We start from the raw sequence: 19,197 nt of genomic DNA, 5'->3' as shown, positions 1-19,197 counted from the left end.
GGCTGGACAGCTGATTTGTGATGCAGAGCGACACCAACAGCATGGATTCAATTCCCATACTGGCAGAGGTTATTAAAGTTTATTTATTAGGCACAAGTAAGCTTACATTAACGCTGCAATGAAGTGATACCACACTGTGGCACCTGTTCGGGTCAATGCACCTAACCAACACATCTTTCAGACTGGGAGGAAACCGGAGCACCCGGAGGAAACCCATGCAGACACAGGGAGAGCATGCAAATTGCACACAGGCAAGTGACCCAAGCTGGGAATCAAACCCGGGGTCTCTGGTGCTGTGAGGCAGCAGTGCTAACCACGAAGACCCCATTTTCTCAACCTTGTCCATCGCCTGAGGTGTGGTGATCTTTATTATGTAATGCCGTATTGATTAAGGGTGCATAAAAAATCAAAGGTAGGCTGGTTTGTTGTCAGTCCACACTGTACCAGTCAGATCCACAACCTGGTCCCACACTGGGAGGAACTAATTTCCCAGGGGTCACCTGATCCAGACTCATAAAGGACAGTATGCACTCCAAACCCGACATACATTGCATACATATATCACAATCTTCAGGTTAAATCACCACTAGTCAGCTATCCCTGTCAAAGGAAATGGTCTCCGAGGATTATAGTGACTTTACCTTTATATTATCTGACCAGAATTGAACATAACGTTGAAGTTGGGGCTGAACCTGTGTTTTTATAAAGCTTACCAAAATGTCCTTGCTTTGACTCTGTGTCTCTATTTACAAATCCAAGGATCCCATCTGTTTTATGGGCCATTTTTTGAGCTCACCTGTCAACTTGTACATGGGACTTAATAGGGTTGAGGGTTATAGGTAAGCCTAGTAGGTAGTGATATGATCTGCGCAGCTTGTGGGCCAAAGGGCCTGTTTGTGCTGTAGTTTTTCCATGTTCTATGTTCTAACTTCAATGATTACTGCACAGGTACCCCTCAGGTCTCTCAGCTTCTGCATCCCTTTTAGAATTGTATCCCTTGTTTGAAATTGCTTTTCCTCATTCTTCCTGCCAAAATGCTGTGCATTAATTCTGTGCATTAAATTTCATCTGCCATGTGTGTCGGTTCAGTGGGAGTTGGGAAAGTTTAATTCTTGGCCTTCTCGCCTCAGCGAGAGAGTCCATCAAGATGACGTATTCATCGATGGAGGCAGATCAGCCATTCCAGGAAATATGCAAAGGCAGCCACAGTGGCTGCTCGGTACTGAGGCAGACTGTTCAAATGGTTAGCCTTGGTGCCATGATACACTGCCCCAGTGGGGAGAAAGAAGGACAAAGGTCCTCCAGCTCTCAGCCCCTTCCCTCCTCACACTTCCCATGCCCCATCCATGCCAGCTTGTACTGCCCACCCACACCCATGCCCGATTCCATGCACCCCTCTCAGGCTTCACTAATGGACTGTGAGCCACATTTCTTTGTGGAAAAGGAGACAATGATAATCTTCACAATGGAGCCAGGCAGGCCAGAAATGGGCTTCTGACAGCAACCCAAGCCAGGAATCGAACCTAGGTCCCTTGCACTATGAGGCAGTAGTACCCTAACCGCTGGCCACCTGTAGGTTGGAGGATGGGGTGGAGGATAACAGCTGCACCTCATGTTAATGGGACTGCCAACAACGTTGAAATGGAGGGAAGAAGATGCCTCTGCTTTAGCTGTTATTGCTATGCAATTTGAAGTTTGTTTTATATCAGTTTCTCAAATATCAACCGGAAATGTTGAGTAGCAAGGTGTTTGTGGCATTCATTAATGTTTCACTGTTACACAAGGTAATTATTTTTTAGTTGAGACTTTGAAAGTTGGGCTGGTCATTTTTCATACAGCACCAGTCTGCCTGTACTGGTTGCGAGATTAATGATGCGACACGTTACTTTATTCATTTTTAAAAATTTATTGCTGACATTAGTATTGAACGTCCCTTTCTCATCCTATAGACGTGCAAAAAACCTCACTAGGGAAAACGTCAGGGCTATTATCATCTTCAAAAGATGTGGAACAACAACTCATACATCTTTAATTATTATTTGCCAGACTCGCGATGTTTTATGGGTTAAGAATGCAAAAAGGCGTGCCAACTTATTTAACGGGGCGAGATGACAATAATAAATTATTCATTCTTGCAGGGAATATGCCTGCGAAACCTTAATAAAGGACATCTGAAATATGAGGCCTGTCATCCATTATAATGAGACACAGTTATCAGCAGTTTCATCACTGCTTCAACTGAAACAAAAATATAACGACAAGACAGGAAAGAGAAGCATTTTGTTACTTGGAGTTAATGAAAAACAAAATTGTTTTTGATATGCCATGTACTGAATATCAGCTGGCTTATTTTTGACCTGATAACTTAGAAATGAATCTCGAGTCTTGACTGGAATCTATCTTTGCAGTCGGATGTTACAATGTGCTGTTTGCTTCTCACATTTGGAAAGGAAATAAAAAGAAAATTTAAGAAATTAACGAAAAAAAAAGCTAGAGCTTCAGATGTGAGATTGTCTTTGCATAGAAACACTGAAAATAAAATCCAGAAGCAGGAGTGGGCCGTTCGACTCTTCGAGCCTGCTCTGCCATTCATTTTGATTCCGGCTGATCATCAAATTCAATATCCTGATCCCACCTCCAAGAGCTAGATCTAATTTCTTCTTGACCTCAACAACTTTCCGGTTAGTGAATTCCACAGATTCACCACTCTCTGGATGAAAAAATCTTTCTTTTTTTCAGTCCCTTGTTCTTAAACTATGACCTGTAGTTCTGGATTCCTCACCATTGGGAACATGCTTTCTGAGCCGCCTAGACTTTGTTTGAAGGTCACCCATAGAATTGTTTCAGCCTTTTGTGGTTTCCATGTCATTTACTTTTCATTCAATCAAAATTTTGAATGCTTTAACATCCTGCCTGGTTCCAGGTGGTATCACACTTTTTGGTGTTGATTCAATGTCTCCATACTGCTTGCTTCTATTCCTGACATCTCTCAATATCCTATCCTGCTTTCTTATATAGTACAGATGCATATGTTCTCTGACTTATAAATTGTATTTAAAAATGAGTTGGACACGAGCTATTTCAGTACACTTCTGTTCAAGGGATAGCGTCTGATAGTGTTGGTGGTCATTGTGTAAACAGAGTGGAAAATCTTGGATTTACAAGATGGTTAGTCCCTGAACTCAGCCATTTTTTAATAGCAGAATATTACCAAAGGCACCTCAGATTGTCCTCCTCTGCCTCCCAACAATTTGAGCCCAAAGCATTGTTGAACGAGGCCTCAAACAGTGATGGTAAAGGATGTGAGTTGACTGAAAGAAGGACTAGGAGAAAATAATACATTTGCAGGGAAAATTATAACATGGCCAAAATCTTCCCTCCTCATTCGTGGCTGGAGTTTTCCAGTGCCCCTCATCGTGAAAGGATGTTTGGCTGGAGCACAGGTCCCGCCATGGGGGAGACCAGAGAGTCCTACCCGCAGAATGAGTTGCTAACAAAGATGCAGCACAGAATTATAGGGTGGGATTTTTCCCTGCCTCTGTTATAGGGTGGGAAATATGAGTGAGAGGCAATTTCTTGCCTCTCCCGATATTGCCAACCCCATTCTGCCAGTGAAATCAGCCTCACGTCCAGGAAGCTCCACGCCAGTGAGGATCATGTGTGGTCCACCATTAACAGGAACTGGATGTGATGTGCTCACTGGTGCGATTGGAGGTGGTGGATGATTGGGGCATGGTCAGGCAGTGTCCCTTTGGCAATGTTAGCTTGGCACTCTGGCATTGCTGGTCTGGCACCCTGGTGCTGCCCACCATAAACTCTCATAATTTAGCTTGCTGGAAAAACAGGTGAGAAAACCTCTTGTTTTCTCGTCTGTTTGGTATTTTGTTGATTTTTGATAACTTTTGTTGTAAGGCTGTGCATTGGTTGATGAAAGCGTTGAGAGGCTTGGATGGTTGGACAATAATTATTCATTAATAACCTATAAGTATTGGAAAAAGTTCTGACTAGGTGTTCTCCTCTTACCAACTCCTACCGGCCTCACTGTAAACGCTTTGCTCCTCCCATGTGACTCTCTGCATCATAATGTGGATGGTACTGGTTCCACAGTCCCACGTTAGACCTTACATTCCTGATCACCCTGATATTGCAATTTCAGACAATGCCCATGCGTGGAAGATGCTGAATGTCAACTGGGATAAAATGCCCAAATCTATGAAGATGAACAACGGTCTGCCTGAAGGAACAGACTGCCATCCCAAGATCATCATGGTGTGTCCAGGATGCACGCTGCCGTGGCTTAAGATGATGGAATTGGTTTTAGCTTGGGGGAAAAAGAAGACTAAAATGAAAGGCTAAATCTAAGGTAGAGACAATGGCTGCGATTCTCTGGCCGTTCACGCCAGCAGGATTCCCGGGTCCCGCTGCAGTGAACGGAGATTTGGCTGAGCGCCAAATTCTCCATCTTCGCTCTCAGGTTTGGTGGGGCACGAATGGCTCGAGAATTCTGACTAACATGTATGGAATGAGCTAAATAGAACAGTGTCGATGGACAACCAGGTGTGGGAGCTGGCAGGGGGGAGAAATGTGAAGAATGATCTGGAACCAGCATGCTTAGGATGGTTGACTGAAGAAAAAATAATATTCACAGATGTGACATCTGATGAGCATTGAATATGGAACTTATTCCATAGAAGAAGGTGACTTAATTCAGTTAGGAAACTATAGAAGGCCAACCAATTGTGTTCAGTGAGATTATGATCTTGTGGCCTTCTGCCTTCAGATTGTAATTATTCTATGTATTTATTAATTTGACCCTTAATTCCTTGCATTTGACCTCCTGGAGGGAGGGCAAATAAGTAATGCAGAAGAGTTGAGATGAACCCAGAGTTCACCATGTCATTCAAAACGCAATAGCAGCACAGGTTCAATTCATGAATCTCACTGCCACACATGGCCTTTGATGTTCTTGTCCATGAGTGAGAGAGTGCAAGAGGAAGCATTTGAAGATCGCAGATAGTCGATGTGGGCGGCACAGTGGTGAGCACTGCTGCCTCACAGCAGCAGGGATCTGGGTTCGATTCCCGACTAGGGTCACTATCTATTGGCACCTGCACATTCTCCCCGTGTCTGTGTGGGTTTCCTCTGGGTGCTCCTGTTTCCTCCCACATTCTGAAAGATGTGCTAATTAGGTGCATTGGCCATGCTAAATTCTCCCTCATGTACCCAAACAGGGGCCGGAGTGTGGCTACTAGGGGATTTTCACGGGAACTACTTGCAGTGTTCTTAGAAATCATAGAAACCCTACACTGCAGAAGGAGGCCATTCGGCCCATCGAGTCTGCACCTACAACAATCCCACTGCAGGCTCTATCCCCACAACCCCACACATTTACCTGGCTAAATCCCTCTTACCTACACTTCCTGGGACACTAAGGGACAATTTAACATGGTCAGTCGACCTAACCAGCATATCTTTGGACTGTGGGAGGGAACTGGAGCACGCAGAGGAAACCCTCGCAGACACGGAGAGAATGTGCAAACTCCACACCGGTGACCCAAGCCAGAAAGATGAAGCAGCAGTGCTAACCACTGTGCCACCATTACTATAATCCTACTTGTGATACTAATAAATAAAGTTTTAAACTTAAGAAAAAGAAATGCATTTCTAGGTAATATAGTGCTACTGACCAGCTTTGCGATGGTTTGAGCTTGCTGGTTTCACGCCTGTTCTTATTTTGGTGAGTGCTGCTCAATTTGGGATTTGACTTGGAACTCACAATGTCACATGTTGGATAATTGACACGTTCGCACTATTGAAGGTAACTGTGTGATTTAGAGGTTGACTTCCTTGTGGCAAGGAAAGTGGCATCAAAATGTGCGAGGGTGAAAATGGGCCTTGGAGCAGTCCAAAACTAATTATAAAAAATGGCTTTAATTGAAGGAATGGGTGCAAAAAGAAATTAACATATTGTTTTGAAAATACTGGACCCAGAAAGACTGTGGTGGGAATGTTACCACCGTTCCGGCCGGAGCGATTTTCCTATCCCGCTGCGGTCAATGGAGTTTTGGCTGGGCGCCAAATCCTTTGACCTTGCTGTAGTGGGATCATTGCATGACCGGCTGGTAAGATCGTGCTCTGTACTTTTAAATGTTACAGCGATTTTTAACCTGCATTAATCCAAGCTAAATAAAGCATTTTGTTTGCTCGAAAGCTTGGTGTTGCTTGCAGTTGTTGATAAGCCACTTACATTTCCCTTCTTAGGATTTCTGTTTAAGTTGATTGGATGATTACCTTGTAATTCGTTTTTGGCGACTCCATCAGTTCCATGAAAACATAATCTGTGTGGAGCTCATCCCGGGCCAGGCTACAAATCAATCTCGGCGAAATTAGATTTTCCCTGGTTGAGGCCGAACAGAATGTGTCATTATTTAGCTTGTGTGGAAATGTGTGCTACATAAACGATAAATCTATCTGAAGTACAAACAAAACAGTGGTGCATTATGGTGGAGCACTAACCTGCTGTGCAATAGATTGATAAGATGCAAGTTCATCACATTGTGACAAGCGTCACTGAAGATATATGGAGCAGAGACCACATGCTTCTCGGAAGGAAATAGTTGAGCGAATCAATGCGGGTCACTCTTGTATATTTTCCAGTGGCTCGTTGCAGAGCCGTATTTTGGAGTAAAGGAGATCTTGCTCTGCGTATGAGGAATTCTGTCTTAAAAGACAGGAATGGTGAGCCCGACACCTTGGCTATGTCTGTGACGCTAGATTCTGCACTCTCTCATTTCCTTCTCTATTTACGGTATGTCTTGCCTGTATAGTGCACAAGAAACATGACTTTTCACAGTATACTAATACATTCGATGATAATAAATCAAATCAAATACAAAGGAAAATAAAACTACTTTTTAAAAAGTGTACAGTCTCTGGCTGGAATCTTACCACTGTTCATTCCGGCAGGATTTTCCCATCCCGCCGCAGTGGACGGAGATTTGGTTGGTCGCCAAATTCTCCAACTTCGCTGCAGTGGCGGGGGGGAGCATGGCATGAATGGCCAGTAAGATCATGCTCTATATTTTAAAAAAAGATCTTGTATTCAAAAGGCTGTGCCATGACCCTTCAACAGGATATTTGACTGCAGAGGACTCAGTTCTAAAGATAAATGCTTATTCCACTTAATTCATCATTACATCTGAGACACGATCTGGCTTGGATTTCTTTGTGTCACAAATAGTGCTAAATTTGTGTAAAAACTGGAGTAAATCTGCTGCTTTTTTCAGTGGGACTTTCATAATGAATCTTCCACACTCTGCATCACAGATTGCCCTTGTATGAATCACGCTGAAAATCTGTGGGCAAGCCTAATCCCACTGGACAGGCAGGCAGCACAGCTTAAATTGGGCCACTTTGCATGCACTGATCACCTCTCAATTGCCAGACCCGCAATGCTGCCCCTCTGATCCCCCCACCCCCTGAACATTGTCCTGTCTCTCACCTCACCCAACAGTTCCTGGCTGGCATCTATCTCTCCCTTCCCCACCCATGGCGGTCCTGATTTCACCCACCACCCCCCGACTGCCGGCCAGCCCAATCGCTTGTCCTCACTCCCTCTGCCTACGATTCCAAATGCAGAGTTGCTGTGGGACCTCCCACCATCACTGAGCGATCCAGACGTTCTACCACCTTGGCATTGCCCGATGCCTGGTGGGTGGTGCCAAGATGCCCCTTGTGCATTGCTGCTTAGCCCTTTGGGCAGTGCCAGGGGGCCAGGCTGGCACTGCCAAGCTCGCAATGCCCGGGGCACTCCCCCTTACCATTGATCTCCGGAGGGCTTTCATGTCTCTGCTTCACTCCAGCAGGATTGGGCCACCAGCTCCCTGCTTGTGGGTTGGCAAATAAGGGACCTTTTTAAAATTCAGTTAAAAATGCCATATCTCGGGCATTGTGGTACTCAAATGGCAATAATAATGAAATACAAGACAGAATGACATTTCTTCCTTATTGTCACTCAATCTCTCTAATTATGCCAAACTATTTCCAATTAAATTCAAATGCTAATTAGTTTCAAAACTATCTGCCCACCATAATATTCTGTACAGTGCTGCTGATGATTGGCACAAACATACATTTCCTGTAATAAATTAAGTTGTCTTGTCACAAACTGCCCTCAAAAGAAGAGCTGCTGTTAGTTCCTTTACAGATAAATGGTCTACACCCATGAGGGACTCGTACGATGTCTTGTAGAGAAATTTTGCTCAGCAGATCATTGCAAACATGGTATGACTTTTGATCCAAGCAAGCTTTCGATGGAGTTTTCTATTTTTGTGATTGAGGATTTGACACGTTCTAGCTGTTTTCTGTTAAAATATTCATCACCAAAGAGATATCCGATATTCTTCTTAAAATTAGAATTGCATCCAGATATCTATTTTCCAAGAATTGGTAATGAGAAAAAAATGGGTGCAGTGCAGTCAATAATGCCAGAAGCTATGTGTGTCCTTAATAAGTCTCATGCTTCAGGTTACCTTTGGCTGCTGGAATGGGTAGACACATGGTAGATGCAATTCAGTGTACAGAAGTGTGAAGTGATACATTTTGCTCAAAGGAATGAACAGAGACAATACAAGATAAATTATACAATTTTAAAGGGGACTGGAGAAGAGAGCAACCTCAGGGTACTGTGCACATATCTTTGAACGACATACTGGCAAAACAGTTCACAAAGGAAAGGGGTTCCTGAGGTTTATACATAGAGGCACAGGCTACAAAAACCAGAACGTGCTGCTGAGCTACGTGAAACATTAATTAAGTCCTACTTGGACAATTGTGCGCAACTAAAGCGGTGAAGGCTTTTGAGAGGATAGAGAATAGATTCACTGGAATGGTTCCATGGATCAGGTATCACGGTTATGTGGACAGATTGGTGAAGCTAGAGTTCATAAAATCATGGAATCCCCACAGCGCTGAAGAAGGCCATTCGCTCCACTGGGTTTGCACCGACAACAATCCCACCCAGCTCTTACCCCACAACCCCATATATTTACTTCACTAATCCCTCTAATCTACACATGAGAGGATGCTAAGGGGCAATTTAGCATGGTAAATCAACCTAACCCACATATCTTTTGGACTGTGGGGGGAAACCAGAGCACCTGGTGGAAACCTACACAGACATAGGAAGAACGTGCAAACTCCACACAGACAGCGACCCAAGCTGCAAATCGAACCCAAGGCCCTGGCGCTGTGAGGCAGGCTCACCACTGTGTCACATTGCCACCCAATTGTCGTTCACCTTGGAGCAGAGGAAGCTGAGAGAATGTATATAGATACAGGTATTAACCTGATAAATAACAAAAAAAACTGTTGTCAATCGTTTGAAGGGAAGAGCAAATGGAAGATAACTGGCAAATGATCCAGAGATGGCACAAGAAACTAATTGGATTGGAGGATGCAAGATAGGCTAATGACTGAACATCTCTGAGATAAGTTGCAATACAATAACGTTGAGGCTGACTTACCCTCTTCCTTCTTGGTTCACCTCCTATCCTTGTCCTTTGTAAGTTTTGTGTTTATCCTGTCCACAGGACATCTTGCTATCCATCCACTCCTGTTCTCTGACTAGTATTGGCTCCTTCTTCATAAATCAAAAATCTTTGGCATCATTTTTAAATCCTTTTGTGACATCAGCTTTCGCTATCAATGTTTCTTCTTCCAACTCTAAACTCTCTGACCTCATAAAAATTTCCATTTGTTCAAATTTAGATCCTTCCTTTCGCCCTTTCCTCAGTCACCCAGGCCCAATTCTTGAGCATCTTTCTGTAAAGCTCTATGGCTTTTCTAGAACCACCCCCCTTATCTTACTTCACAATGGCAGTGGTATTTGCCTTCTACAAAATGCGCCACTGGAGCTCACCAATGTTCCTGAGGCAGAGTTTATAATGACTACCAACCCATGTCCACTACCGTCTAGAAAGAAAAGGGCAGCAGACACATGGGAACGCCACCACGTGGAAGCACTCCTCAAAGTCATTTACCATCCTGACTTGGAAATATGTCGTTGTTCCTTCTCTGTTGCTGGATCAAACTCTTGAAACTTCCTCCCTAACAGCACTGTGGGTGTACTTACGAGAAGGCAGCTCACCACTATCTGTTCAAAGGCGGTTTGGGATGGACGATAAATGCTGGCTGAGCCAGCGATTCCCACTGGGTTTTGGAAAAATAATTTCCCACTACACCATGTGAAAAAATGTGGGATGTTCTTTTTTTCTAAAGAAGTGCATGGTTGGCAGTGGCACAGTGGTTCGCACTGCTGCCTCACAGTGCCAGGGACCCGGGTTCGATTCCCAGTAGGGTCACTGTCTGTGTGGAGTTTGCACATTCTCCCTGTGTCTGCGTGGGTTTCCTCAGGGTGTTCTGGTTTCCTCCCACAGTCAGAAAGACACACTGGTTAGGTGCATTGGCCATGCTAAATTCTTCCTCGGTGTACCCAAACGGGTGCCAGAGTATGGCGACTCGGGGATTTTCACATTTCATTGCAGTGTTAATGTAAATCTACTTGTAACATTAATGAATGAACTTAAAACTTGAAATGCAAGTCATTACTGCTAGAACATTTTGTATGCATTTAAGCATGTAACAAAATTCCTCAAGAATGGCACTGTTCAATTGGATTGTGTATCGGTCTATTATACAGAGTACTCAACCATGCAGCAAGTGGCACTTGTGAAGGTTTCACTGTGAATGTTTGTGGCGAAAGCTTGTTGAACAGCATTTTTATTTCTCTTGGGGATGATCGTGTTTCATTAGCAGCTGTTGGTAAATGGCATAGACTGCCTGGATTGAACTGATCCAGTGATACTTTTGAGTGCAGATTTCAAGATCGATTTGGCCCTATGAGTAGAACCTAACTTGCATATAAACATACAACATAATGGGTGCCACTCCTTGGTACAGCTATTGTGAAACACCTTTTAAAACTTGTCTGTCATTTTGTCCTTCATACAAAAAAGAACTTGAGCTGCAGGAGTATTTTGACAGCCCTTGCAGCTGAATGTTGAACACTAATTGCTTATTATTTGGCTTTCATTTCATGTATCTGTCACTGATGTATCTGTATCAGAGGGAGGTGGAAATACCAGTATTTGCGGTAGCCCTTAGAGACTGGAATTTAACCATTATTTGAGATTCTGATGTTTCTTAACAACTGAATATTGAACCCTGATTAGGGGTGTTGAGTTATTTCTAACAACTCTGTATTTCTTGTCATTTTTCATAAAGCTATGTGTTCTGTTCTTCCTCTGACATGGGCTGAGAGGAAACTGACTTTGAAATACATTTGCTTGATGCATCCTTATAGCGAGGAATGTACTGTGAGGCATTAATAGATTTCAAGCACACAGACTAGCTTAATCTCAAAGTAGTACATCAACGAGTTCTTACTTCATCATATTAAAACAAAGCCTCCTGTGTTTGCCTTCTCAGTTCCACCAAAAATTGTCAACATCTCCAGCAGTATCTCTGTGAATGAGGGAAGCAATGTGACTCTCATGTGCCTCGCTATTGGAAGGCCAGAACCCACTGTGACATGGCACCACCTCTCTCCATCAGGTAAGGGACCTATTCTTGTGTAAACCTAATTGGCATAGAATTACAGTGACAGAACACTAATGAGCAGTGAATGGGAAAAAAATTATACCTTAACCAAAGAGGTTTACTCCAATCCAGGGCAGGCAGGTAGTGCTTATTACTGGTGGGTGAAATATATGTAACTGTCTGTAACGTAATGTAATTTACAAATAGGATTTTTTGTTCTTGCCAACTTAACATTGAAAGCGATGCCAGAAATCACTGGGCCTGATTCTAATTCTCTGTACGTGAATGGGTTTTGAACAACTTAAAGTGAAGCCCAAAATTCTTTTTAATCCTGGAATAAGGATGGTAGTAGCAGTGCAAAAGCATTCCATGTTCATGTTACACTTTGTATTATTATTACACTTATGTAATTAGCAGGTGCACGTTTATTGATCGGAAGTATTGCGAAGACTCTTAAGTTGCTGCTGTAGTTTGAAAGCAATTTGATTTTTGTCTTGAGTCTTCATGTGCCATTATTTCATCATGGGATACTTACCTATCATTATTTCAAGAGGTGTTGAAAGTTGAGGCATGTTGCTGCACTCTGCTTTGGTAACCGACCGGCATGTCATATGCAACTTTCCAGATTTAGTCAAGTTAAAGAATGCTTTGTGACGGCACAATGATGACGTAATGTGGATTGGTCAGATATCTGCAGTTTGTCTCACGGTGTACTCATAGCTGTAACTGTAGCATTTGATGATTATTTAGATCAAGAATTCAGTATTCCTCATAGTGAGAGCAAATCAACCAGTGTCCCATACTGTAATGTGCTTGCATATTTCAAAATAGTTCACAAAGAGATCCTAATGTTGATCGCTTACCTGCTGTCTAACAGTCTAAGACGAGCGTGCGGACAGTTGTAACTCAAGGACAATACTGCCATTTTGCTTTGGAACATGGAATCCTTCATCATTCTTTGATTTCGAAGTCTTTTTCCACTCAGGATAGCTTCTGCTCAGTACTCTTAGCTGATGCATTTTGCAGAACATTTACCTGTCAGTTGTAAAACAAAAGTCCTTTATGTTGTCACAGACCTAGCCAATATTTTGTTGCTGTCATCAACGTTTTAGTGTAGGAAAGGTGAGTGACAGGAAGGATTATTTTATGGTTTGTTTATTGAGGACCACAGTTCATGATTTCACAATATGCATTTTGTTTGCACTGCTGAATAACTTGGGAAACATGTGCGAGTGTGTTTTTTAAATCACAGTTCTCTGTCACTTATGACTTCATGGGAATGCAGAATAGCACCTTAGAGTAGGTCAGATATAAATTGTTGATGTGGTCCATGGCTGTGTCTCAAACAATCTTGAGATTTGTGTCACAAATTGAAAATAAATCACAAGAAATGGAGGGGCGGGGGACACTTTGATGTAATTCTGACATCTTAACGTTCACAGCAAAGTTGTGATATGTCTGATTTTCAGGCACACTGCAATAAAATAAAAATTAACTAGAAACAATTTATTCATTCTGAGTTTATGCACCAACGTTAATGCAGAAATTCAGCTAATGTTCTGGGGACCTGGATTCGAATCCCACCACAGCAGATGGTGGAATTTGAATTCAATGAAAAAGAACCTGGAATTAAAAACCTGCAGATGACCATTTTCGATTGTCGGAAAAACCCATCTGGTTCACTAATGTCCTTTGGGACCGAAATCCTTACCCGATCTGGCCTGCATGTGACTCCAGAGCCACAGCAGTGTGGTTGACTCTCAACTGCCTGTGGGCATCTCGGACTGGGTAATAAATGCTGGCCCAGCCAGTGACACCCCTGTCCCACAAACGAATCAAAAAAAAATTGTTTGAGTGGTCTAAAATTCAGTTAGGAATGCTTCAAAGGCCTCAGTTCGAAATCAGTATGGATGTGCCCAATATTCAGACGTAAGATAGAGGATCCTCTGACTCTGTGAATACAAAAGTTGTGTCCTGTATAGTGGAGCTGCTTTTGAGTGATTAGCCCCTCAATGTTGGGAGTGTTGGCTTGGAAGAGGACGCTGTTGTTGAATTGCCTTTCTTGCCATTATATCTGGAAGAGCTGAGAGATCATAGTGCCACAGATATCAACCCACTTGTTGATTCTTAAGGCTTTTCTGCAAATAATTATTCTGCAAGTCTGGAGTTATTCATTAAGCCGAGATACATTATTTAGTTCTGAGCTAAGCACAGTGAATCAGATCTCTTTTTTCCCCCGAGTAGTCACTTGCACAATTTTGATGACCAAGATCTGGCATGAGGCCTTTTGTTGCCTCTTTTCCCCCTCAAGAGCATTTTCTCTTCACTCACTAAGCTCAGCGAGGAGAGCGTTAGAATGAATATCTAAAGGTCCGTGGTTCAGTCCTGAGTTTCGGCATGAGCCCACCTGCTGGCTTTTTTTGCTGGGCAGCACAGTAGCAAAGTGGTTAGCACTGCTGCCTCATGATGCCAGGGACTTGAGTTCAATTTCTGGCTTGAGCCACTGTTTCTGCGGAGTCTGCATGTCCTCCCTGTGTCTGCATGGGTCTCCTCTGGGTCCTCCAGTCTCCTACCGAGAGACAAACTGGTTAGGTGCAATGGCCATGCTAAATTCTTCCTCGGTCTACCCGAACAGGCGCCAGAGTATGGGTGACGAGGGGATTTTCACAGTAACTTCATTGCAGTGTTAATGCAAACCCACTTGTGACACGAATGAATAAACATTAACCATTACTGCTCCAGATGCCATCCTTACCTGGTCTGGCCTCATTTGACTCCAAAGCCACAGCAACGTGGTTGACTTTCAACAATTAGGGATGGGCAATAAATACTGGCCAGCCAGTGATGCGCATGTCCCACGAATGAATAAAAAAAGAATACTAGTCAATAAATAATTCCTTAGCTTGACTGGATAATGGGAAAAACAGCTCTCTCCCTGTTCCATTTGAAAACACTTGGATCTCTGTCGGTGACGCTGAGAGTGAAAAGAGAGACACAAACATCAAACAGGCAACCTGCTGTTTGCGACAGGAGCAGTTGTGAAGGCAACAGGACCTCGGAAGAGGCCAGATCAGTAATCACGTTTATGTTATTCGTTGGAAGTTAATTATACCAGTTGAACTCAGTGCATTTACTTATGAAATCAAGCCTTTTAAACCATTCAACTCCAGCCTCACTTCATCCGCTGGTAATCCAATGAGCCCGATTTTACCGTCACGTTGCATCTGTTTTCAGGCGTGAAAACTTGGCAAAGTCGGGCGTGAGGCGAGTAGCATGATCCGTGCCCGCTTTTGCGTCAGTTCCCCCTTTACCAAGGACTGAAAATGGCTGCGATCGGGACCACATCCGAAATGGGTGCAACGGCCATTTATATGCATTTGCACGCATTTAAATTGACTTCATGGGCTAGATGCCCAATCGTACCAGCACTTTCCCCTTTGGCACTACTTTCGCCCATCCAGAATCAGCGCATAGCAGGTATGTTCCACAAAAGTCCGATTAGGGTGCTCCGAGCGTCCGTTGGCTCTCTGCTTGAGTTTGGTTGCTGGGGGAGGGCAAGGTGGGTCCAATGGCTTCCTGCTTTAGATTGATGTGTGGGGAGGGTGGGAGAAGGCAGGGGCTGCTGCCACTCTGCCTGAGATCAGTGAGGGCAAAGGGGGGGAGGAGCCTGCGGTCGGTCTGGGTGGCAGGGGGGGTGGAGGGATAAGGGTAGTGGCCAGTAATGTTGTGGGGGTGGGACAATGTCTGTGAGGACCAGGGGGAGGCATTATTTGGCCCGGGTGCAATGTGGCAGGGGAGCATTATTCTATCATTATTTTTTCTGCGCACGCGCAGTTGGAGATGCTGATCAGAGCTGCAGGGTTTCGGGCACGTTAAGCCCCACCCACAAGGTTGTGCAGCGCGTTTCGGACTCGTTGATATTTTTGCTGGCAGAGTGCATATGGGGGCGTCTGACAATGGCTGTAAACGCCAGATCTGAAACACTCCCAGTTTCAAATCCACCCAGCACTTAAGAATCAAAAAGACAAAATAGGCCCAGCGTGTCTTTGGAAAAACTGAGGAGGTGCCCAAGTGATTGATGTGATGAGCTGATCCAAGTCACAAGGGAATTACTGTTGCTATAATACAGGTAGATAGAAAGCAGAGTGAGTCACCTCATATGCAAGATTGTATTTTTTTGTGCATTTATAACTGGAAATTTCTGTGTTTATCAGATGTGGGTAGATTAAATTAGCTGCTGCTGAACTTTTAAAGGAAACTTTGGGAGAAGTAAACAGCAAGAGACTTGAAAACTGCTCTTGTCTCTGAGTTGCAATTTACGAAAAGCATCCTTTTTGAATGCATTTATTTATGTTCATGATTTGATTTGGTATTGTCATATGTATTGGAATACAGTGTTCCTTGCATGCTGAACAGACAAGGCATACCATTCATAGGGAAGGAAAAGAAACAGTGCAGAATGTAATGTTACAGTTATAGATAGGGTGTAGAGAAAGATCAATTTAGTGCGAGGTTAGTCCATTCAAAAGTCTGATGGCAGTGGTGAAGAAGCTGTTCTTGATTTGGTTGTATGTGATCTCAGACTTCTGTATCTTTTCCCCAATGGAAGTTGCAAAATGTGGTTAGAGCAATTACCTCTCTCCAATCTATTAAGCATATTTGTATATATTATTTGTACACATTATAATGAGACTGCGTGTCTTATTTATCCACCATTTTAAAACTTAAGTTGCTGATCAGTTCCCAGTTTGAGTTACTGTCTATGCGGAGTTTGCATGTTCTCCCCATCTCTGCCTGGGTTTCCTGCTGGTGCTCCGGTTTCCTTCAGCAGTCCAAAAGATGTGCTGGTTAGGTGGATTGGCTATACCAAAATTGCCACTTAGTATTAGGGGGCCTCGCAAGGTAAAACGTGGGGTCATGGGAATAGAGACTGGGTCAGTGCAGGCTCAATGGGCCTTGTACACTGTAGCGATTCTATAATTCTCTCTGTCTCACATGGGCACACACACAAGGAAAATTCTCAACTTAGTTTCCTTCACAGTACACTCCCCGTGATAGGGGCAGGGAGGTGGGGTGGGGGTTACGAGTAAGTGGGTGTGGGGGCTGTGGGTGGTGGGGGCGGGGATAGTCAAAAATGAAAGAAAATATAATTTTGCCTTGAATTTGGAAGGATGAGGCTGAACCTTATACTCGAAGACAAGGTGCAAAATGGAATGGAACAGGTTAATCCTAAGCATTATTCAGGTTAAAATGTGATTGGGTGGCAAAGAGCAATTGATTCGAGTTGGGAGAAGTTTAGTTCAGGAATGATAACCGGAAACATTTTTCATGTGATGGGTGATCAATACCTGGAATTGACTTTGAGGTTGGGTTGCAGAGGCACTGCATTGTCTCATCTATTTGTAACTCTCTTTGTGGTTCCATTTCATAAAGGGTGTTTTGACCTCTAATTTTGTATTTAATTTGCCTTTGACGAAATATAAATCATTTTACCTAATCGTTTAATTATGGTAACTGCTGAAAGTGCGTCTCAGACATCCTGCGGCAGTAAATGTTTTATTGGTATGTATTTTGCTGTCGAAGCTAAGTTGAGGCAATTACTGAGCATACCTGGGCAGCACAGTGGTTTGCACTGCTGCCTCACAGCACAAGGGACACGAGTTCAATCCTGGCCTTGGGTGACTGTATGGAGTTTGCACCTTCTCTTTGTGTGGGTTTCATTCAGGTACTCCGGTTTCCTCCCACAGTCCAAAAATGTGCAGGTTAAGTGGACTGGCCACAGTAAAATTGCCCCTTCATGTCAAAGATGTGTAGATAAGATGGATTAGTCGTGGTAAATGTGCAGGGTTAGAGGGTGGGGGATGTAAGGCAGGGTTTCTAAGCGAGATAGTTTGTCAGAGAGTCGGTGCAGTCTCGATGGGCCATTTGGCCTTCTGCACTGTCAGGATCCAATAATTCTGTGATTGGAAATCTGGAAGTCAAAGGATCCTCGGTCCCCCGCAGGTTGTGCTGTTGCAATCTATGCTGATAGAATCAGTACAGACTTCATAATCATGGTGTGAATCTAAACTAAATAATATATTTTCTGTTTCAAAAATAGCTGAACAATTTCGGTCTGAAGTTTGACAGCAAATGTAAATGTTACTTACCCCTCAGCCTCTAAAAGGATAATTTTACAACTGTAGGATCTCATTCCGTCAGAAGAAAAATAATATTATAGAATTAAACAAAAGAAAAATTCCACATTTTTAAAAGCCTTTTTTCACTTCTTTGTATGCACTTTAAGCTGAATATATGTCCCTGTTTTTATATTCCTTCCTAGTAGTTTGAATGAAATTTACCTCTCCTGCTTTGCTGCCTCGCCAATGCACACAATTTGGTTGAAAAGTTCTTCTGGTCACAGATTACCATTTGGGAGCACCAAGTTCAAACTAGTGCCAAATTGCTCCAGATCTCCACTGCTAAATGTGTGTGAGCAGCAGTAACGTGAGGTAAATAGTTCAAACCAATCCTTCACCATCTGCAGCAGAAATCTGAGCCATGAATACCCAGGGCTGCTGGGACAGAGCAGTAGAATGGAAGACTGAAGTAGACTCAATGGGCTGAATGGCTTACTTCTCTAGCATTATGGCTCTTAGTCTGAGTTTGATGAGACTAACACCAGCACCATTGATAGTCACGAAAAATAGCACAGTTAAGGTATTTTTAAATATGTTTCATCCCTCGTGAATTTTGTACTTTTCAAAATGAGAGATGCTGGCTCTGGGAAATGGAACAATGTCCTATCATCTGCATCCAGTGACGGCATCAAGCTCTGTCGGACCAGGTGCAGTTTAGTAAATATAGAGGAAGGTTCCCCGATATAACCTTTTGAAGAACACCTACTGCTTCCATAGTGTGACAAATTTCCATTCCACGATTCAGCTGTGACCTCCAAGAGTGATATTAGTAATTTAGTGGCAATTAGTGTATTTTTTGGCACATGGCCCCTTGAGTACAGAATGACTGTACGTTCCTGCTATGCGAGAGTCAAAGGCAGTCTAAGATGTTGAAATCACAATTAAAAACACAAAACAAAAATAATACTGTTGATTTTGAAACCTTTTTGAATCACTGAGGTGAATGTAGACTGTATTTATTGATTCAGGTTCAAATGGATGCAGTCATGCGAGAATGTTCCTTAGTTTGCTTTAGTGTTTTGTTCACCAGTCTCACTGCTTTACATACCCAGTGGGTTCTCCATAATTTGTGTGGAGCTGATGAGGTACCTTACCAGAAACATCTTTGCATGTGCTGAAATTATTCTTTTTGTAGTCAGCAATAACATTACAAATCTGAGCTGGTAAATTATAATGCGTACAAGTGCTCACATATCTATAATTTCCAATATCTTTGAGTAGCTTGATGCCTGTTGCTTCATGACCCATGAGCAGTGGCAGCACGGTGGTTAGCACTGCTGCCCCTCAGCAAAAAGTCTGACAACACCAGGTTTTAATCCAACCGATTTATTTGATGGTAAACGCACAAGCTTTCGGGGTTAGTCCCTTCGTCAGGTGAATGGAGAGTTCTGGCCTCAGCCAGAATTTATTTATTTATCAA

At 43.2% G+C, this 19,197-nt stretch overlaps 1 protein-coding gene across 11 annotated transcripts in view; it reads left to right on the top strand.

The window, feature by feature from the left end:
- The window catches only part of LOC145359914 (opioid-binding protein/cell adhesion molecule-like), a 1,043,301-nt gene that overhangs the window by 659,823 nt on the left and 364,281 nt on the right, over positions 1-19,197 (top strand). For all 11 annotated transcript variants that reach the window (XM_080214779.1, XM_080214778.1, XM_080214775.1 and 8 more), the window contains exon 3: positions 11,488-11,613. In XM_080214779.1, the coding sequence (XP_080070905.1) occupies positions 11,488-11,613 (126 nt within the window). The remainder of the gene's footprint in view (positions 1-11,487; positions 11,614-19,197) is intronic.

The sequence above is a fragment of the Carcharhinus amblyrhynchos genome, chromosome 29 (assembly GCF_965287045.1).
Source record: "Carcharhinus amblyrhynchos chromosome 29, sCarAmb.v2.hapA, whole genome shotgun sequence".
Classification (NCBI taxonomy): Eukaryota; Metazoa; Chordata; class Chondrichthyes; order Carcharhiniformes; family Carcharhinidae; genus Carcharhinus; species Carcharhinus amblyrhynchos.
The sequence above is the reverse complement of the archived record's forward strand: the minus strand, read 5'-3'. Positions and strand labels throughout refer to the sequence as shown.